General features: G+C 36.2%; 1 protein-coding gene across 1 annotated transcript in view; it reads left to right on the forward strand.

The window, feature by feature from the left end:
* The window catches only part of GMDS (GDP-mannose 4,6-dehydratase), a 416,345-nt gene that overhangs the window by 72,182 nt on the left and 323,939 nt on the right, over positions 1-20,224 (forward strand). Inside the window, exon 4 of the mRNA XM_082044403.1 lies at positions 1,283-1,392. Coding sequence (XP_081900529.1) covers positions 1,283-1,392 — 110 coding nt within the window. The remainder of the gene's footprint in view (positions 1-1,282; positions 1,393-20,224) is intronic.

Raw genomic sequence — 20,224 nt, forward strand, 5'->3', positions numbered from 1 at the left:
TCAGATATCTCTACAGTGTTTAAAAAAATGTGGTGTGTATTCATATGGTAGTCTCTTGTAATAAACCTTGTATTTCTTGGTTTCATAATTAAAAAAAAAAAAGGTATTTGGTTGTATCTGTAGATAATACAGCCCTCCCCCAAAGTGGTAACCTTTGTCAAATGGGAAGACTGCTAAACTCTACTGAGATAGGAATTTCTTCTTTTCCTGGAGATAGGACAATATAAACATAAATTTATTAAGGTCAAAATCATCAAATTAAAGTCTATATAGATACAGCAAGTAAATGTAAACAGCTAATTCATCAATAATTATAACAAGATTATTCTTTTTATTGAATAGATATGTAAATAGCAGTGTGGTAGTATGACTTTTTTTTTTTTTTAATAAGGGGAAATGAAACCTGTTTTATCAGAATGAATTTCACTTCTGGCATGACTTCTTGACAAGTCAGGGTCTGAAACCAAAGACAAGTTGATAAGCTATTGCAACCTGCTCTTTTAATTTTGACAGGAGCTCATCTCATGCTCTTACCTAGAAAGTAAATCAGTCAGGAAAAGATAAGTAACAGCTGTGTGACTGATGTATCTAACCACATCTGAGATTTTGATATGTAACTGTCAATGAAGCATGTTTCATTGTCAGTGTTACAGTGTTCTCTGAAATTCCTTTCCAGTGTGTATCTATATATTTCAAATGAAAAACATTACAGTACAATAGACTGCATGTATTAATAATGTTACCTAAATGTTCATCTTGTAGATACCTTAGGGATTTTTGTTGTGTTGTGAAATTACTCTGAGTGAGGAGCTTAAACATGGAACATTTTGGGAAGGAGGAGAAAGCTATCAATGTATGCTGAAGAAGTTATTAGAAACCTTTGTGTGTGAAATACTGGAAGCCTAAACTAAAATAAAACATTTTTTGTGGCTGAAATTCTGATGTTGATCTAATTTATACAACGTGAGTTAATGAAATGCAAACTATCAAATAAATTACATCAATGTTTCTAGGTAGATCAGATTATTGAAAAGAGAATCAGAAATTCTCCTGCAGGGAAATATATTTTGTGCTCAAAGCAAGGTGGGGGGAGGTGGGGAGGAAGAAAAGAAAAATAAAACCCAACAAAAACACACAAGCAAAACCTTGTTCAACCAGTGATGTCTTAACTTTTTCCAATAAATGTTAACTCGGATTTTAAGCTTGGAATAGGATTTGGACCAAGAATGCCACATTGTTCTGGGACTAAAATATATTAACTCTGTGTTCTTAAACTCTGAAGACATGAAGCTGCACTATGGTGATCTCACGGACAGCACCTGCCTGGTGAAGATCATTAATGAAGTCAAACCCACTGAGATATACAACCTGGGAGCACAGAGCCATGTCAAGGTGAGTAGCTTCTAGCACTGAGAATTGTGAATGTGCATTGGTGGTGGTCTACTGCTTTGATTGTTTTAGACTGCAGCAGTTATAGCTGTTTTAAGAACTGCTAATTTTGACAGGCAAACACTGCCTTAAATCAAGATAGTTGTATTTGCTGTGGTGCAGAATTACTGCATGAGTCTTGCTACTGAATATTTACTCAGATGTCAGAATAATGAGGTTAAATTGTCAACAAAACTTGCAGGTTTAGAAATCTGCTTTTTCTACTATGTGAAACAACTTTTGTTGTAGTTTGCTGCTGATCGATCCTATTGGAGGATTTATACAGTGTTGTTGAGCCAAATGGTGCTTAAAACCACATTATCCTGTTTGCATTATAACCAGTATGCGTATCTAAGAGCACCACTTCCAGAAAGGCTTCACCTATACCAGTTTTCATGCAGGTGATATGCTTTGAAGGATTGACCTAAAAATAGAGAAAACAGCTTTGCTACAACCTACAGTATTGTAAGATTTCTGGAGTTTTTGGTTGGAAAAATCATTATAGAAACTGAAACAAAAAGGACTTGTTGAAGATAAGTAGCTTCACCCTGGCAAGTACTGCTGCATCATAAGCAAAGAATATAGATAGCAGAGCAAATAACTTCAATTTATGTTTTACATATTTTATGTTATATTGCTCTATGATGGAGAAGCTTGTTTTACTAACAGGTGAGCTCTGTTTACTTGCAAAAACCTCATTCGTACTTCACTTTGTGATTACAAACTGAAACTGATGGCCAAGTAGCAAATTGTCATTGAAATAAATTGTTTGTCAGCCATATGCTTTGTCCTTTTTTTTGTAGAATGTGAAAGTATTCTTAAGTGGTAATATTCCTTGGCCCCTCTTGAAGAGAGAACTGAAGGAGCATTTAAGTCTCATGAAAGTCAGCCTTTCTACAGAAAGCAATGTGTTGCTCCCATCAACCCTTAAGCCTTAGCAAGAAGAAATAACGTAGAAAGACTGCAGTTATTGCCAAGAAAACCAGCAGAATATAGAGGTGAAAGGAGAATAATCTTTCCTTTAAATTGCTTTTGTGAGTGAATTATCCAGTTTGCTCTGTGCTAACCATGGGACTAGTTGGGTTTATTAGCTCAGGTACAGCAGTATAGGAACGAGGCTACATGAGTCCAAGGGCAGCTTAACTGCTGGTGAAACCTGAGGTAGCAAACCTTGCTGGGTATTTACAGTCCAGAGCTAGATGTTCTAGCATTGCATTTGTTGAACTAGTGCCTTGGATAACAATCTCCAGTGAAATTACATCTGTCCCTTGGATGATGTTAGCATGGTACTAACATAGTAGTCCCAAACTATCCCCTTGTGGCTGCAGTAACTGCCAACAGCTCAATTCACAGCACTAGGATGGTGTGAAAGGGGATAATGGTGATGCAGATGTAGGGTCTTACATGACGCTGCCATGGGCTCTGAGAAAGCTCAAGTATCTTGCTGCATGAACACTTTGAGCCAATTCAGAGCTGGACCCAAGTCTTGGCCTTTGGATATCTAATGTGTTGCAGCACAATTAGGAGACATCAAAATGGCTCTTAAATGCCAGGCTGAATGCAGCAGGCCAATACTTAAGCAATGTTAAGTAATCCTACTAGAAGTCTAGATGGACTTCTGCTTATTATGCTTCCTAGCATCTCCAGTAATACTTCTGTTGTTGTAGTTGAGGAGACAACCTAGGCACCCCAAGTCTGTTGACTGAGGTGTTCAGGGGACTTAACTACGGGAACTATAGGACTTAAAAGCAGTCCAACAGTGCTTAACATTTTAAAACAATTTCCAGTGTTAGAAGAGGGAGTAGAACTAGGCCACCTGTTAGGGGGTGAATGTCTTCACCAGACACCTGAAGAACTCTTACCATTAAACTTTAGTTATATAAACTTACTGGTTTTGCCTGTATGCCTCATGTTTGGGAAGGAGGGAGAAAGACTTCTAATCTTAGCTTGCTTCACATTCTGGTGACTTTGAACAAGTTACGTCTTCAATATTTTTTGGTGGTGTTTGTATTGGCTTGTGTTTGTGCAGAAGAAAGTTTTCTATCACTCTCGCTTCCAGTTAGTTTATGTGAGCTGTGCTGAAATGAAGGAAAATAAAATAATAGGAAGTTGGTCTGGTTTCCTGTAGGAAACCAATGGAGATGAAATTGGTTCTTGGAATGAACCCACAGTAGTCTGGGAAATACTGTCAGAGAAGACGTTTTTCTGAATCATAAATAGTGAGGGCTATGACTCATAAAGTAGGTCACTGAGAGGCTGATCTGATCTTGTACATGGGAGAAAGTGAGAGAAGACTGAAACTTGCTCCTTATTAAAAACAGTACACTTAACAGAATGATATCATCAGTAGGAACAAATTATCCAGTGTGCGTTCCTGTCTGTTTTGGTGAGAAATGGGGATTAGCTCTCAGCACTGTAGCCTTCTCCATTGGATGTTCAGAAAACAGTAGCACATTCACTTCATAGTTACTAAGTAAACAGTTTAGCCTCATGTTTTCTAACCAGCCTTTAAATGTCCTGCTTTGGCTTTTGGTGCTTTAGGAATCTGGTGCGATGACCATGATTTGTTTTCATTTAATTAGGTTTCATGGGAGTGATTATTTGCAATGTATTGATTCTAAATAGTAATAATCTATTATTGTATAGGTAGCATGCAGATGGATTAATCTAAATTATGTTATCCATAACTATATACTTATATCCCTCTGTCTGTTGGATGTCTTGAAAATCAGTTATCCAAATGGTAGGTTGGCCAAAATTCTATAAAGGTCTCTTCTTTCACAGTGTTTCAGCGGATACGCACACGAAGATATGAACCTGGAACTATTTTTTTTTTCTGAAGTGATCTCATCAGTATTTGATGGTGCTGTAAGATTCTTTTGGTTTGAGTTGTATTGAACTGAGTTGAAATTTTTTTTTTTTTTTTTTTTAGATTTCTGAAGCAAAAAGGCAGTGTAACCTTAGTAAACTTGCTTACAGCACTTGAAACTTCTGTTGCACTGAGCAGTTAAATGTAGGACTGAAGAAGTGGCTCCAGTTTTATGGCTATTGCTATGCTAGTAGTCATGTTATTAAATAGCTGAGTCAAATTTGGCCATATTGCAGATAGCCACAATTGCTCAGTTTACTACTTTGTATTGGGTAGTAGAAGGTTATTTTGTCTACTTACTGTTGGCATTTGTTGTCAGAAATTCTATAGCAAATGTGTTTTATGAGATACAAAAATAATGGGTTGACTTTTCTGTGTTATGTGTTCCTTTCATATGTAACATGGATGAATTATTGTACAGTAAGATCTTACTTGCATGTAACTACATTTTAAAAAGCCAGTAAATGCTTGGTATCTTTTTTCACCTTGCCAGATGTGTACAGGCTTGGTGTGTGGTGGGGGTTTTTGTTTGTTTATTTGGGTTTGTTTGTTTGTTCTTTAGGGGATATTAAGGTTCTATTTAGTTTCAATTCCTTGCAGACATATGGGTGCTTGGAGTCATGCAAGAATTCATTTTAAGAAGCAAACACTACACTCTTAGCTGAAAGGTGAAATGTAAAAATCAGCATATAAACCCTCACCTGAGTAAGGATCTCTTTACACTTGTCTATTGAATTCAGCTTTATCTCTAGATCCTCCCTTTTACCTTCTTTATTTTTGTGCTCTCCAAAGAGAAGGCCTCAGTCTTGCAAGGCCTTTAGTCTCCTCTTTCCCCATGCTGACAAAATTAAACAACTTACTCGTTTCTGATTATTCTGTGTATTTATCTGTATCAGATGCTTACTCCTAATGGTTGTGAACCAAACATGTGGTGAACTACTAATTGATTTCAACCCCCTGCCTGTTGATGTGACTATGTTTTCATGCTGCATGGAAGATGAAGTGGCAGCAGGGATGATTTAAAAAAAAAAAAAAAGATAGCGACAAGGTCTTCAGAACCCAGAGAAGAAAATTACAACTTATGTAAAAACCTGTGCTCACCTGTATCTCTGCTGCACCCTGAAGTAGTTATAGCTTTCATGCTGGGTGGTGAGAAAGTGGTATTGTTGTAGGGAGGGGAAACGTGCAAAAGTTTATATCATATAATTTTATAGAACCACAGAAGGGCTGAAGGTTGAAAGGAACCTCTGGAGACTGTCTAGTTCAACCCCCTTACTCAAAGCAGAGTCAGGTAAAGCAGGTTGCAAAGGACCATGTCCAGTCAAGTTTTGAGTAGGATGGAGACTCCACAAACTCTCTGAGCACCCTGTTCCCTCACCTGTGCAGTTCAATCACTATCACAGTAAAAAAACAACACCCACCACCACTAAACTTTCATATTTTTAACTGCCATTTCCCGTATTTCAATTTGTGCCCATTGTATCACCTCCTGTCACTCAATACCACTAACAAGAGTCTGTCTCAGTCACCTTTACTCTTCCAACCACCCATCAGCTATTTTTATACACATCAGTCAGATCCCTCTCTGAGTGTTCTTTCAGGCTAAGCAAATTCAGCTCTCTAAGCCTCTCCTCATATGAGAGATGCTCCAATCTTTCAGCTCTTTGTGGCCCTTTGTGGATAAGATCGGTTCCCTTGACTTTCTGGTGACACACTATAATGCAGCTAAAGATGATGTTGGCTTTCTTTGCTGGCGCATGGTTATCTTGGTGTCTAACAGGACGCCCAGGCCTTTTTCTGCCAAGCTCCTTCCCGGCTTGTCAGCCCCCAGCATGTCTTGGTGTGTGGCGTCATTCCTTTGGAGTTGTAAGATTTCATACTTCTATTTGTTGAACTTGTACCTGTGGTTATGAACCATTGCTGTGGGGGGAGATGGTGCTGTGCAACTTAATGGTGAGGAAGGCAGTGTTTGGGACATGGGCATGCAAGCTGGTATCCTTCTGTTTAGGACATGAGTGAATCAAATAACTAAAAGTATCTATTGCTGACTTTCTCCTGTTACAGGGGCAGTGCCCTTCCCTCATCTTATTTCTATCCATGCAGTTAGTATAGCAGAAAGTCTTCTATGAGAAAGTCTATGTAGGTGAGAGTAGTGTCAGTATGAGGTGGTCTCATATGAAGAAAATGCTTCCAGTGGATGTATCCAGTAAGTACTTGGCTATGAGGGAAGTCAAGGCACAAGCTTAAATAAGTTGTCCCAGAAGTAAGCCAGAACTGAGAACTGAAATCTCCTGATAGTTGAGTTCCAGGTTCCTTTCAAGGTCCATCATTGTGGTATTCAATAGCCAGGTTGGGATGCACCCTCCTTACAGAACAGCTCTCTCTCAGGATCCTTACTTTGAAAACCTTTAATTTGGTTTGGCTTATTTGACCATCTCAATAACATTGAAGTAAATAGCTTCTAGTGATTGCTGCCATTGCCTATTTGGTAGATTAGTTCTGAAAATAGTTATTTTGTGCTGGAGACGTGTTTTGGTATTGTAGTTCATGTGTTAGACAGGAAGGATCCCCACTAGTTTGTAGAGTGGATTTTTTTTTTTTAAATCACACGTAAATATCAATCAGTAATCTTAATGATGCTACTTCTTGCTAGCTGCATACTTATCCATTTTGGTTCTGATCCTGCCATGCTTCCTCATGGCAAAAATAGTTTTTTCTTAATTTGATACAATCTTGCTTAGACGAAACTGCAGGCTAAATAATTCAAGGAATTAATTAAGAAGTTTTCCCACTGTTTCAATCGTAACAAGGCTTAGAATTGTGCATTAGAGCTTGCATAATATATATTATGTACTGTACCTTGTGGTTCTTATAATTCCATATGCATTGTGGTGCTGTTATATTATGCCACAGGTTTTAAGCTTGTTATGAATGGAACAAAACCTCACAACTTGTGAGAAAATTAATGGATTTTTTTGTGTGTGTGTTTAAAACAAGCAGTTTGACTGTTCAGTGTAAGAAGATCTAGTTTAATTAATTGTAAAGAATATTAGCAGCACTGTTGTAGAGATGTAGTAAGACTTATTCACAGGCAAAAATAAGCCTAACAGACCTTAATTTTATGGAGTTAAAGAATTTTATAGTTATGTTTTATAGAATATTTTATTGTCTCAAGATTATATCAAACTACTTCTAATTTAGTATGCATGGTGGTTCCTTTTATTACCCAAAAAGTGATTTTTCCATAACTGATTTGTGCTAGAGTAAGACTATAAATATAGAACCTACTGCTCCCGGGTTAGTGTAGAATCCCTGCATGGGCCTGTGGTACCATGATCTGTGGTGTGCTTGGATACCTGTCTGTCTCCTGTCATCAGTTTACCGGTGGTGGAAGCTCGTAACACCAGCCTCATGAACATACTTTCAGTGGAAAACTGTCATGCAATCCAGCAAATTATGTATTTACTCAGTGTTTTACACAATGGGGTCTTGGTCCTTATTGGCCAGGGCAATTAGGGTCTCTGTTGTAATTACAAAGGAGTAAAAATTAGCTGGGCTACCTTCTGTCCTTCAGAATGCTTTACTGCTTTTGCTCATGCTGGTATCATCCAGAGTATGATCCTGTAAGGTACTAAGCAGTCTTAATGTAGCTTGGCAGACCCTTTAACTGCTTTAACTTCAAGCTTTTGGAGTTGCTCGGATGCTTTCCCGGGTTTTGTGCAGGATGCTATGTCCTTGTGGGATGGAGTGCACCAGAGGGCAGAATAAGCCTCTCAAGTATTTCTTTCAAATGCTTGTATGTGTTGTTCTGCTGTGTGTGGCTTAAACTCTTTAAGTAAACTACCGAAAGCCTGATTGCTTAAAAGGAATTAGTGAATTATTCTGGGCATTGTTCTGGGCAATTTTTTTTAACATACTTAAACAGTTTTTGTGTGTGGCCTAGAAAGAAAGATAATTCCAGTAATAGCTAGCAATTGGAATTTCATGTGTCTCTTCACTTGGTCCACTAAATATTTATGGCAACTTTACACAATCTATGTAATTGCAGCTTGTATTGTCAGACTAAATAGATTTAAAACCAAGTGTTACTAAGGAAGTGCAACTATTAATTTTATTAAGCAGATTAACTTTAATAGCTAAATATATGTATTATGGCTGCCAATGTTATGAATACATAAAAAGAACAATGCAATAATGCACTCAGTGGTACAAATATGTATTAGCAAATACAAGCATTAACGAATTGCTGCCCAAACCAAGTACTATTTATGTCAATACCAATGAGAAAATGAAAGTATTATGTTTATGGGTATGTTTTAACAGCACAGAAGATCTCTCATGACTTCTACTGCAGGCTGGTATTGCCTCTGTGCCCTCCTATTCCACCTGTCTCATTTTCTTCTTACCTGCTGCCTCCCTCTTTCAACAAAGCCCCTTCTTTTCTCCATACCCTTGCTCTGAAGCAGGGTATTTATTCTCCCTGTATAGAAAAATACACAAGAGTTTGTATGCTTTTTGGTATTTATAGTTTGTGTGAAAAACTTGCTATATATTTGCTTTTTAAATATTTCCTTTTGTTGTTGTTTTTTGTTTGTGGTTTTGTTTGTTTGTTTTTGTCATGGATCATTTTCGGGGTAAATGCTGAAGCACATTTCTACCACTATTTTACATTAAACATAGCATATTGGGAAAGCAACCGAGTAAAAAAAAAAAAAACAACGAAGTATTTGAGTACTTAATCGAGGATGTGAAAAGGACCAGACTGAGCCCTGAAATAGGACTTTTCCATATGGCTTGGTAATTAAAGAGCAGAATGTATGCTTTCGTGAATCTGTAACTGAAGGTTATAGATTCCTTTCTGAGTTTTTTGCAGCTTTGGTGGGTGTCTCTTGCATGATGTTTTACAAATGCAAGTTAGGGACTTTTCTTTGCCGCTGTTCCTGTGTTGTCCGGTTGCATACAGAGCAGGCTGAACGCTGTGATGAATGAAGTGGTGTTTATCTTTGTGACCCTGATGACGGATAAAGTACCACCTCCTTCATCTCATGCTTTGTGTGTGGTTTCTGCTTTAAGGCTCCGTAATTTGACTTCCTAACTGACTTCTGAATCTTAGGTCTGCTGTAGTGAAGGGGGACGGCTGGTGAATCCATGTTTGTTGAGTGCCATGGCCCCAGTTAGGTCTAGAGAGCTGTTGAAATCAAGCCCTCAATGAGCTCCACTACATAATTAAATTACAAATTTTTATATAGCTGCTTTAAAGCAAAATTTAGAACTGGCCTCTTGTTTGAGGTTATAAATGGAAGAGAGTTGTTAAATTGGAGTCCCTTTTAAGAGGAGAGAGTGGTTTGTCGTGTATTTTCTTTCTACTTTCAACAACCAAATCTCTGCTGTAATTGTAGCTATACTTAAGTGAAAATGTAATTACTGAAGTGATTTCTGCCTCTGAGTGTGAATGGGAAGGAGTGATCAAAAACTTCTACGACAGTGTGGCTTTTTTTTTTTTTCCTAACAGCTGTTGCAGGGGAAAAGAAAGCCGGGGGAAAGGGAAGGCAAAACCAGTTGCGGCATTCACAGTGTTGTATTTCTTCTGTCAAATAGGTGGCAGCAGAGTGTTGTACACAATGGAGCAGCCCCATCCTGTAATGGGAATGAGAGGGGAATGACACTTCAAGCTGACTTGTATCAACTGCAGCCTTGAACAACTTGTTGTTAAGCATAAAATAGGAAAGAAAGCTACTATTGATAATGTGGGCGCATAGAGGATGAAGAAGGGTATGAGATGCTGTAAAGTACTGAATTTCTGGAATAGTCCCAGGTGGCAAAACTTAATCTTCTAAGGTATGTCATCCACTCATGCAACATGATTGAAATCAGCTAACATAATATGCATGTCAAAATAAAGAGACAGAAAGAAAAAGAAAGTATTCACAAGTTTCAACTGAAAGTGATATACAGCTGCCTTGGGGTACTGTAGGAGTCGGCCAGATTGCCTATTTTTCAGTTAAGTGAGTTAGAGAAAGGAAATGTCAGTCTTCAGTCAGGCAAGCATTCTTTGGTAAGGTTTGCTCAAATGTCAATGTTTTTAGAAAAAGACCTGCAGTCTGTTCTGCTCTTATCCCCAGATTTAGATTTGCTATTAAAATGAGTCAAGCTGCAAATCTGTCTCTAGAAGTGTTTGATTAATAAAAGTAGCACAGCATTTGACTTAGTATTTATTAAGTACAAAATTAATGACTGCAAAATAGCTTCAGTCATCTAGGCATTAACATATTTTGTTGTATGCTCATCTGCATCTAAAATTTTGTAGTAGGACTATCCCAAAATAAAAGGTGGAATTGAAGGCTTTGGTGTCCATGATTGCTCAAGTCCTGGGATTTTAAGATATCACAGTAGGAGGATATAAAAGAAGTTGAGAAATTATTATAGTGTGACTAGAGGAGTCTAGAAATTATGTCAAGGCTGAAAAAGTCAATACGGGGTGCTGTCTTAAAGTTACAGAACATTTTATTCCTATTACAGCTCTGAATGCAACCAACCTGGCTGAACATTAGCTTTACTGTTTATATTTCTGATGGACCTCATTAGGGTTTTACTTTCCATAAAGAAATGTTTTTTAACCCAGTTGCCTGAAGAATTGTTACAACAGCGTGGTGATACCTGGCAGGTTTCTATTTTGATAAAAATTTGTTTCTCAAATAATGTTTCTTTCTCTCAAATTTGATACTTTAGTGATATTTTAGTTATTGACCCTGCTCAGCAGGCTTGTAAGAAAACCAAACCACTATGTAATTTTTTTTCTTACAGGTTTAAATAAAAGTGTATTTGATTCACTTTGAAGTGTTGCCACTGATGCTAGCTGCTACAATTTACTGAGATCAGAGAGTAATGCAGGTCTGCGGGAGTGTAGGTATTTTTCAGCATCAGTTATCATACACTATAGAAAGTGCTAATATAATAGCTCTGAGTTCTGGAGCTTTTTCGTTGTGGTTAAATTACTGCTCATGTTGCTGGATGAGTGGTTCTACATGTGTTTTGGTATGTTTTTTATTATTATTTAATGTCTTAAAATGAAAGTGACAATCTTAAGACAAATGTTGCTATAACAATTATATGCAATTTTTGCTATTTGAACACTGGTAAAATATTGCTATTAAGTGAAGGAAATGCCTGTGATTTGTTGGATGAGTAATAATATGAAGCTATCTTAATCCATTTTTTCTGTTGCTAAGTATTAAATTCATTTGATATATCATGATTTAAGATTTTTCTTGTGCCTCTGAAGATGCTTCCAGGGAATTAAATTATTGGAAGAAATAACATGGTTGTGTTTTTATATTTTTAGAAACCATTTACTAAGTTGCTGTTTGAATCACTAGAAATGGAATCTATGAAAAGAAATCTGTGAATACACAGTAATACATGCATTGCATTAATTATTGTGATAATTAGGTTGGCAGAACAAATGCTAACTTTAAAATAAGCAGTTCCGAAACTCTCTCTGTAATTCTTCTTGGGGCCAAGTGCTACAGACTCCTATTTAAGCCAAACCTCACTGAAACAAATATTTGCAAGGGGGTTGGTAGGGAGGGATTGTTGTTGTTGTCTCTTGCCTCTCTTTCATTGAGGTAAGGATGTTAGCTCGAATGACATCATTTAATTTTCTCAGTTTTGAAATGGAATATTTGCATAACAAAGCAGTATTTTTTTTCCCCCTTTAGGATTATTAGGACTGTTGGGTTGTATGTGTGTGTGCATGTTTCTAGTCTTCTTGCTGAGTAATGCTAGATTTGTCCTTTGTTCTGTGTAAGTTTGGCATTGTGGTTTATGCAGCTTTAAAAATGTATGTGTATCCTCTCGACTTCCCTCATCTGTGGAAGAAATGCACTGTGCTTCTTAAAGTTACTCGGTATGTTTTATAGGTATGCAAAACAAGAGAAAATATCTTCTACCATAAAAATGGTTTTGCTTATTTTCTTAGAGTGTAGAACAGTATAGAGATAACTTAAAGCACACAAAACATTTCTGTCAAAGAACTGTTACAGTGAGATGTGCACATTTAAGCTCACAGAACCTATGATTTAGAATGGCTGTGTGGTCAGGAGTGAGAGAACACATTTGTATCATCAGGGATTAATTCCGCTGTTTCAATAGTCTGTGGACACAAGTTTCTGTTTTTCCCTGAACACTTAGAAATTGAAGATGAAACATAATGTAAGTTGCAGAACTGTAATGAGGTTTGGTTTTTTTTTTTTTTTTTTTTTTTTTACTACTGTGTAGCAAGTGTAAAAAAAAAAAGTGGATGTTAAGAATAGACGTAGTTGTTCAGTTTAGCTGTGTTGAAGAAGGTCTTGGTTAGGAAAAAATATAAGTTGTCATTTTGGGATGTTTAGAATCACTTGATGTGTTCATTTTTCTGTTTATAGCAGTGGTCTTGAGGTAATCTGTATAGAAGATTGCGTCTTAACCTAGTATCTCCTGTGAATGAGATGAGCGTTTACTTTGTAAACAATGTACATCTGTTATTTGTTGATATTCTATCTGAATTAGGAATCAGATTGGTTTAAATAGTGTTGCTTAAGTTTAATCTTATTGTGATGCTGCTGTGCTAGATTTTAGCAGGCAGAAAACAGTTGTTCAGGAAATTTCTCCGTTCTCTTCGGAGATGATGAAGAGCTGTAACTTAGAGAGAGAACATCTCTCTCGGTGTTTGTGCCCTAACATGCAACTGGTTTTGCAGAGAAGTTAGGTATGTTTTACATAAAAGCAGATTGTTTGTTTTTTTCTCCCCCCTTCCCCCCCTTTTTTTTTAATTTACTACAGTCTGTCATTGCATGAGGAACTCCTCAACTTCTTTTTTTTTTTTTTTTCATTTCTTTTTTTTTTTTTTTTTTTTGAAGCAGAGCTGTATCGAACATCTTTGGCAATAGGCTCAGACCCCAAAAAGTGTAGTTACAGCAACAGGAGGATCAGACTGCTGGTTTGCCTTCCTATACAGCTTTTCATACTAGCTTTCCATTGCCTTATTTTTTCATTAAGTATTTACTGATTATATTGGCTTGCATAATCACATTGTGAATGCCTGAACTGCATTTTTCCTGTAACTATGTAATGCTGAGAAATACCATTTTAATTTTAGCCAGACATTATTGCATAATGTTGCTTCACAGTGATGCAATTTCACTGGCATAGCATCAGAACAAAGGATACAGCATCACAGAAGGATGTAAAAACAAATTAAAGGATGCTAGAAGTTTGAAGCGTTACTTTTAATATGCTTAATATTCTTGATTTTTTTTTAAGATTTGTGTGCATGTTTGTGTAACGAGCTGTGAGTTCTGTGGAGCTTTTTTAATTTTATATTGGTGTAATATTTTTCCTTTGACTTATTTCTAAAACTCCACTGTGGCAAAGAACATCCTCCAGAAATGATGTATTTTAATTACAAGGCATATGCAACCTGTGTATTTAGTTAGCTGGGCAGTAAAATTTAATTGCAAAGCTCTAAAAAATGCTCCTGAAAACATTGTATATATTCAGCACACCTAAGTCTATGGGGCTAGTAAAAGATGCAGTTAGTTTACTGAAACTACATTATCTAAAATGCCAATTCCACTGAAAAAAATAGAGACTAAAAATTGTGTTGAGTAAAGGATAATGTAAGATGCAAATTATTTATGATACTGATCTGTTCTATACTGTAAACGCTTTCATGTATAAACTTTATAGTAGCAGTCCTTCCACATTTTATCTGAAATAAAATGGTATATAATTCTTCCTGCAGATTTCAAAACGTATGACTTAATTGAAACAACATGGTATGTAAATAGCTGATAAATGAGAATTCTTTTCAAACGTGATACATAAGAAATTCTGTAAAACCTTTCAGGTTTTTTTCACATACTTGATTTTCCTGAAGCTGGTTGCAATAATTTTAATGAAAGAAAATGGGACTGATTGACTTGTCATGAGGCCTAATCTGAATGCCACTTAGGTCGCTGGAAGGGGTTCTCTACAGAGCTTGGGAGTATTTAAGGCTCACAGGTTTTTGTAAGTGTTCTGTGTCTAATACTTCGTCTTTGTTCATATATCAGTATTTTGAGGTGTTGTGTATTTTTTCTCTTGTCACATTTAGATAGATGTATCAGAGTATCATTACTGAATGTTGCAAATTCCAGTGAGTGATTGCATTTAATAGTGTTACTTTGTTACTGGGTTATTTTTATTAAATAGCTTACAGTGATGAGAAATATGTGTTAGAAAGTTGGACTGTAAATGCGGGATGCTAATTAAGATTTAAAAGAATGCCATACAAGTCAGACCAAAACTTTGGGTAGTTTTTGGAGAATTGCGTACTGTTAACCTTGTTTAAATTGTATAAGTAGTTTATTACTTGTAATTTGTTGCCTTACATTTGTGGTTAAGGTACTGAACTAGAATTCCTCTATAAATATTAGTGTAGGGTATTCTTTATTTATACTAAGTAAATCAAAGCAAATGACTTGAACTTTCTCTCGAGTGCTTCAACTTAAAATAAATAATTGGAAATCTGATGATTAGCATCAAGTCATATTGAAGTCAAAATTTCACAATAATGACATGCAGCTGATCAATAGGAGTAATTTATGATAGTGTCAGTGTAGATTTAGTAATCTAAGAACAGTAATATTGTTGCAATTTAATGGTTGAAAAATACATGTAACACTATCTAGCATGAAAACCTGTTCTCTTTCACAGGGCAATTTTTCCATTGATTCTGTGGTTTCCTTAATAAAGCTGAAATATTTTTAATCCAAGAATGGTTTGCTTTAAAGCAAAACAAAAGAGTAAGGGAGTGGGGAAGCAAAATAAAGTTTAATATAGTGAGGCCCATGGACAAAACAGAATTGCCTGCGATATATTATCCTTTCTGTCAGCAAGTATAGATTAAAGTTGACTTTGCTTCTGTAAGCAAATGTTAACATTTTTACAGGAGGAGTATCTTTCTTAATGACATGTTGCATACGCATATTTACTGTTAGATGTTAACATGTTCACGAACTGCACTGTTAACAAAGTGAAACATGTGGCTTTCTAATACTGTAAATAATTTAAAGATTTGAAGGTCACAAGAAAAATATATTGAAAACATAATTATGTTTCAAGGCAAGGAAGCAATCGAACCTTAATTAAACGTAGCTTAGATTTTAATTTATGGTTGGATTTTTTTTAAGTAGGCAGGCACTTTTGGTTTTATGTGGGGTGTGGAAGGATGAACGTTTTGTCTTTAATATTTGAAGAGGAATTCTTTCCATAATGTAATTAAATTTTGTTATGAGTAAAAACTTCACAAGTAATTTTTAAGCTTTTTGAAGTGGCTTTCATTCACTATGCTGACAAGCTTGTAAAGATCCTAAGGTGCACATGGGTGTGTGGAAACCTGGCCGTCACTAGACCTTTGCTTAGCTGCCATTGGATTTATTTGTGTATTAATCTCCATCTGTTGTATCGAATATACTTTCCAATACCTCCAGAACGGAGACAGCTACTTAAGCTATCTTCTAAACCCTAGGTGGGCTCTTCTGTTGTTATAACATCTTTTCTGGATGACAGTATCATGCTGTAATGTTAGGACATAATTTAAATGAAGCAGTTAAGTGGAAATATATCTTTGATTCACTTCTTCTAATACACTGTTAGAGACCTCACTTCAGACTAAGCTTTCTAATGTGTTTTTTTTCTTGGCTTTAATTGGACTGCTGTTTGCCTAACCTTTGTGGTGTCTGTAGATTCTTGATCTTTATGAATTAATGGTTTTTTTTCTTTAGCTTTCAGTCTATATAAAGCAACCTGTACAACCTGATTAGATTTGCTTAACATCAGACACTGTATGCTTGCAAAATAAAATCTGCTCATTTAAGATGTCATTTTTGTCAGTATGTTATAAAATTGTAGTTTAAAATGTTTTCTCTTCATGCAAGTGCATGCATCTTAAAAATGAAGCACAGATGTGCTTATTTGTAAGCATAACCTATGAATAAATAAGGAGAAAATTAAGTGTATAGATTTTTTTTTTTTTCCCTAACAGTCTGTAGCGGCCTGCCCACACTTTGTTTCCTTTACTGAAATTGTTATTAGTACATATATTATTGTATTTGCCCATTCTGTCATGTAACACTTAGAACTAGTTTTAAAAAACTTTACTTTGGAAATTGTGATTGAAAATTAGAGGGCAATGGGAAGATAGTTACTTTGTCAATGACTGTGATTTAAAGCATCTTTGTAAAATGGTAGTTTCCACAGGGTTCTAATTACTGTATTTCTTAACACAGAGGCATATTGTAATTATTTTCAAAATACTGTGTTTAAAGTGAGAAATTGCTTGCCTGACAGGCAACAAAATCTGGAGGCTATACTGTCTGCACTGTTGTTTTTAACTATTTATGAGATGTATTTTATCTCCTAACTTTCGTGTTCTTTTCCCTGGTTTGTTTCTTTATAGCACTACATGGGAAACTGTTATACAAAAGACATATGAAATGATAGAAATAGGATAGCAGAAAAGAGTGCTCTGTTAAATGTTTATTAAATTTTTATTCTTAGATACCACATTTTATGCATGTTGAACTGCATTGTTATAACAGTTAGTTGCATTGTGTGGCACCAATGAATGACTTGGAATGTCATCAAAGCTATTTTCCATATATTAATAATGCTAAAGATTTCAAGTATTTCTCATGTCATGTGCTAAATGTAATGATAATGGTACAAGTGTAGCAGGTTGTTTCATTACTTGTCAAAACTTACGAAATTAAAGTACAAAAGCCAGACTGAATAAATTAGTCTGTTTAAAGTTTCTTTTTTTTCTTTTTTTAATTTTTCTTTTTCTTTTTCTTTTTCTTTTTCTTTTTCTTTTTCTTTTTCTTTTTCTTTTTCTTTTTCTTTTTCTTTTTCTTTTTCTTTTTCTTTTTCTTTTTCTTTTTCTTTTTCTTTTTCTTTTTCTTTTTCTTTTTCTTTTTCTTTTTTTCAGATGGTTGGTAAGCATGGAGAGTATGTGAAAATATTACTACTTTGAACTGATTAAAAAGGTTTTGACTAGAACCATCTGCTCCCATCTCCTAATCTTCAAGTTGCTTTTGAAAAATAGGCCAAACCTTATCCCAGGAGGGCTAGTGGATAGAACTATCTGCAACAATAATAAGATGTAAAAACACAAAATATACAGATACTGAAAGCTCGGTGATCTGTAGCAGCCTACTTTTGCTTCTGGGTAGCTTTGCAGGTCTCACTTCCTCAGTGGGAATGATACCCATGGGAGGGAAGTTACCTATTAGTCTGCATGTTCAACAGTATACAGTGAAATTTGGAAAAGAACATAATCATCTGCCATGTGGACGTGTTTCCACTTCGAGAGAGAAACTGATTTTCCACACAGTCCCTCCCCTCAGACCAAGTTAGGAAAATGTTCCATCATGTCACATTTAGAAGTAAAAGTGGGTGTCTGGTTCTCAACTTTTTTTCTTTTTCTTTTTAATGATTAATAAACAAATACCCTGCAAACATCAAAATAAATCTGTGTAGGGCTGATGCTTTTTGCATGGTGGTTTCATGCTCAGCAGCATTCTGCTATACCTGTTCCTTGATATGGCTGATCACTAAATAATTCTGTTACCAACAAGGTGATCTGAAAGGTCAACAGAAACTCCTCAGGGCTAATGCCTTGTGTCAGTCTTTTCGAATCCAAAACTCTATTTTAACTGCTGTATATATGTAGTGTTCTCCATGGTTTAAATTTCTGTCTTTGCTGTTTGACGTCCTTCTGAATTAGTTGTAGGGGCCAGTGAGAAATACTGGAAATACTGGTCTTTATATATGTATAGAAAAAACAAAACAAAACCAACCACCAAAACCAAACAAATCAATAACCAAACAAAACAGACAAATGTAAATAGCACTATCCTGCAGCTTTATCTGTCTAGGCAAAATCAGCATCCAAAGAAAGATTGTTGGTAGAAGTAGGATGGCTAAAAGATAATGGAGGATGGAGAATATTTTTCAGGGTATTTGTCCTCTGTCAGACTGTTTAAAAAAAGGAGAAAAGTGTCTTGCATCAGAAAATTCTGCAGCATTTTACAGGCACAGGCTTTGTCCTGCTGATTTGTGACCACAGCTCATTATAACTACACAGCAACAGAGTATGTCTTCACCTTGAGCTAGATCTTCCTTTTAGTACCAAGTCAACTCAGAGAATGTTTCTCTTTTTACTAATGGCATATCTGGGCTTCATTCCCAGTGCTGGAGACATGGACCTCACCTTGAAGAAGATAAACTCCACAGCAGCTGTGTGTCTGTAAACCATCAGTGCAGAGATACAGTTCTTAGCAAGAGTCAGATCCTAGGCTATGCTATTTGTTCCTGGAATACAAATATTTTCCAGGCAACTTTAAGAACCAAACTTTTAAATTAAATTCAAATTTTTTAATAAATTTGTACGTCTCTGTTAAACCTAAATAAAAGGTAGCTGTAGGTTAGTGTAGTCCCCTGGTCAGGAAAGTCCAATTGTTTGTATATAGGTGTTCACATGGAAGGAAAGCCAGGAAGCTGCTGGTGGTAATATATTAAGTAAAATCATAGAATCATAGAGTGGTTTGGGTTGGAAGGGACCTTTGAAGGTTGTCAAGTTCAACTCCAGATATTTTTTAATACTATAGTTGCCACAGAGGAATCTTTTTTTAACATATATTGTTAATGTTATAGAAGATGATGGAATTATTTTTCTTTATGTTTCTTGGGTGATACTCAGAAAAGGAAGATCCGAAGCATTCAAAAACTTGTGTGTAACGCATCTGATGTTGGTACCTAAGTAAACTGTTGTTTCAGTGCCTTCTACAGCTTGTAACACAGCCTGTTTACTGTAATACTGCTCCTCTTGATTTTGGCTTTATATTTAATACAAACTGTGACAACCAAGAGTAGGACAAGGGGTAATGGATTCAAACTGGAACACAAGAGGTTCCACTTAAATTTGAGAAGAAACTTCTCAGTGAGGGTGACAAAACACTGGAACAGGCTGCCCAGGGGGGTTGTGGAGTCTCCTTCTCTGGAGACATTCAAAACCCTCCTGGACACCTTCCTGTGTAACCTCATCTAGGTGTTCCTGCTCCAGCAGGAGGATTGGACTAGATGATCTTTTGAGGTTCCTTCCAATCCCTAACATTCTGTGATTCTGTGAAATCAAAAAAGAAACAGCAACCTCCTGTGGAGTGGTACAGGAATAGTATTTTTATCTTGTTGTGTGGTGGTGGCATTGTTAGGGTTTTGTTGTTGTTGTTCTGTATTTTTTTTTTAAGAAGAAGTTATGTGTAGAGTTTTATATATTTTTCAGTTTTTATTTTTAAATAACTTGATTATAAAGTTTGTAAGTGGGAAGGTCTACTGCAGAGGTGTAAAACGCATTTTTGCTGGGGGCTGCTTCAGCCTCGCAGTTGCCTTCAAAGGGCCAAGTGTAATTTTAGGACGGTATAAATGTAGGAGTAGTTACATTTACATGTACAGCCCTGAAATTACGTTCGGCCCCTTCAAGGCAACTGCAAGGCTGTTGCGACCCGGATGAAAATGAGTTTGACACCCGTGGTCTACTGCGTAATTCCTGGCTAAATACCACTGGATTTAGAGTAGCTTTGCCCCATAGTGCAGAGTTCTTAATTCCCTACCTATGAAAAGAATTTATTAAAAAAAAAAAAAAAAAAAATTGCAGTATGTGTCTCAGACAGCTGAAAACAATGTCGGGTGTGAATTGTTTACTTGCTCTCAGGCTGTTTTACCGCCTACAAACCACCATCCTGCTTCACCTCTGATGAGTTAAGATCTTCACTGAGCAGCTGACAGTGGATACAAACTGACTTTCTACCCTTTTACCCATAAACCAGGAGTGCCTTCATGCATAAAAAT

Source organism: Streptopelia decaocto (genome assembly GCF_964273445.1).
Source record: "Streptopelia decaocto genome assembly, chromosome: 2".
Taxonomy (NCBI): domain Eukaryota; kingdom Metazoa; phylum Chordata; class Aves; order Columbiformes; family Columbidae; genus Streptopelia; species Streptopelia decaocto.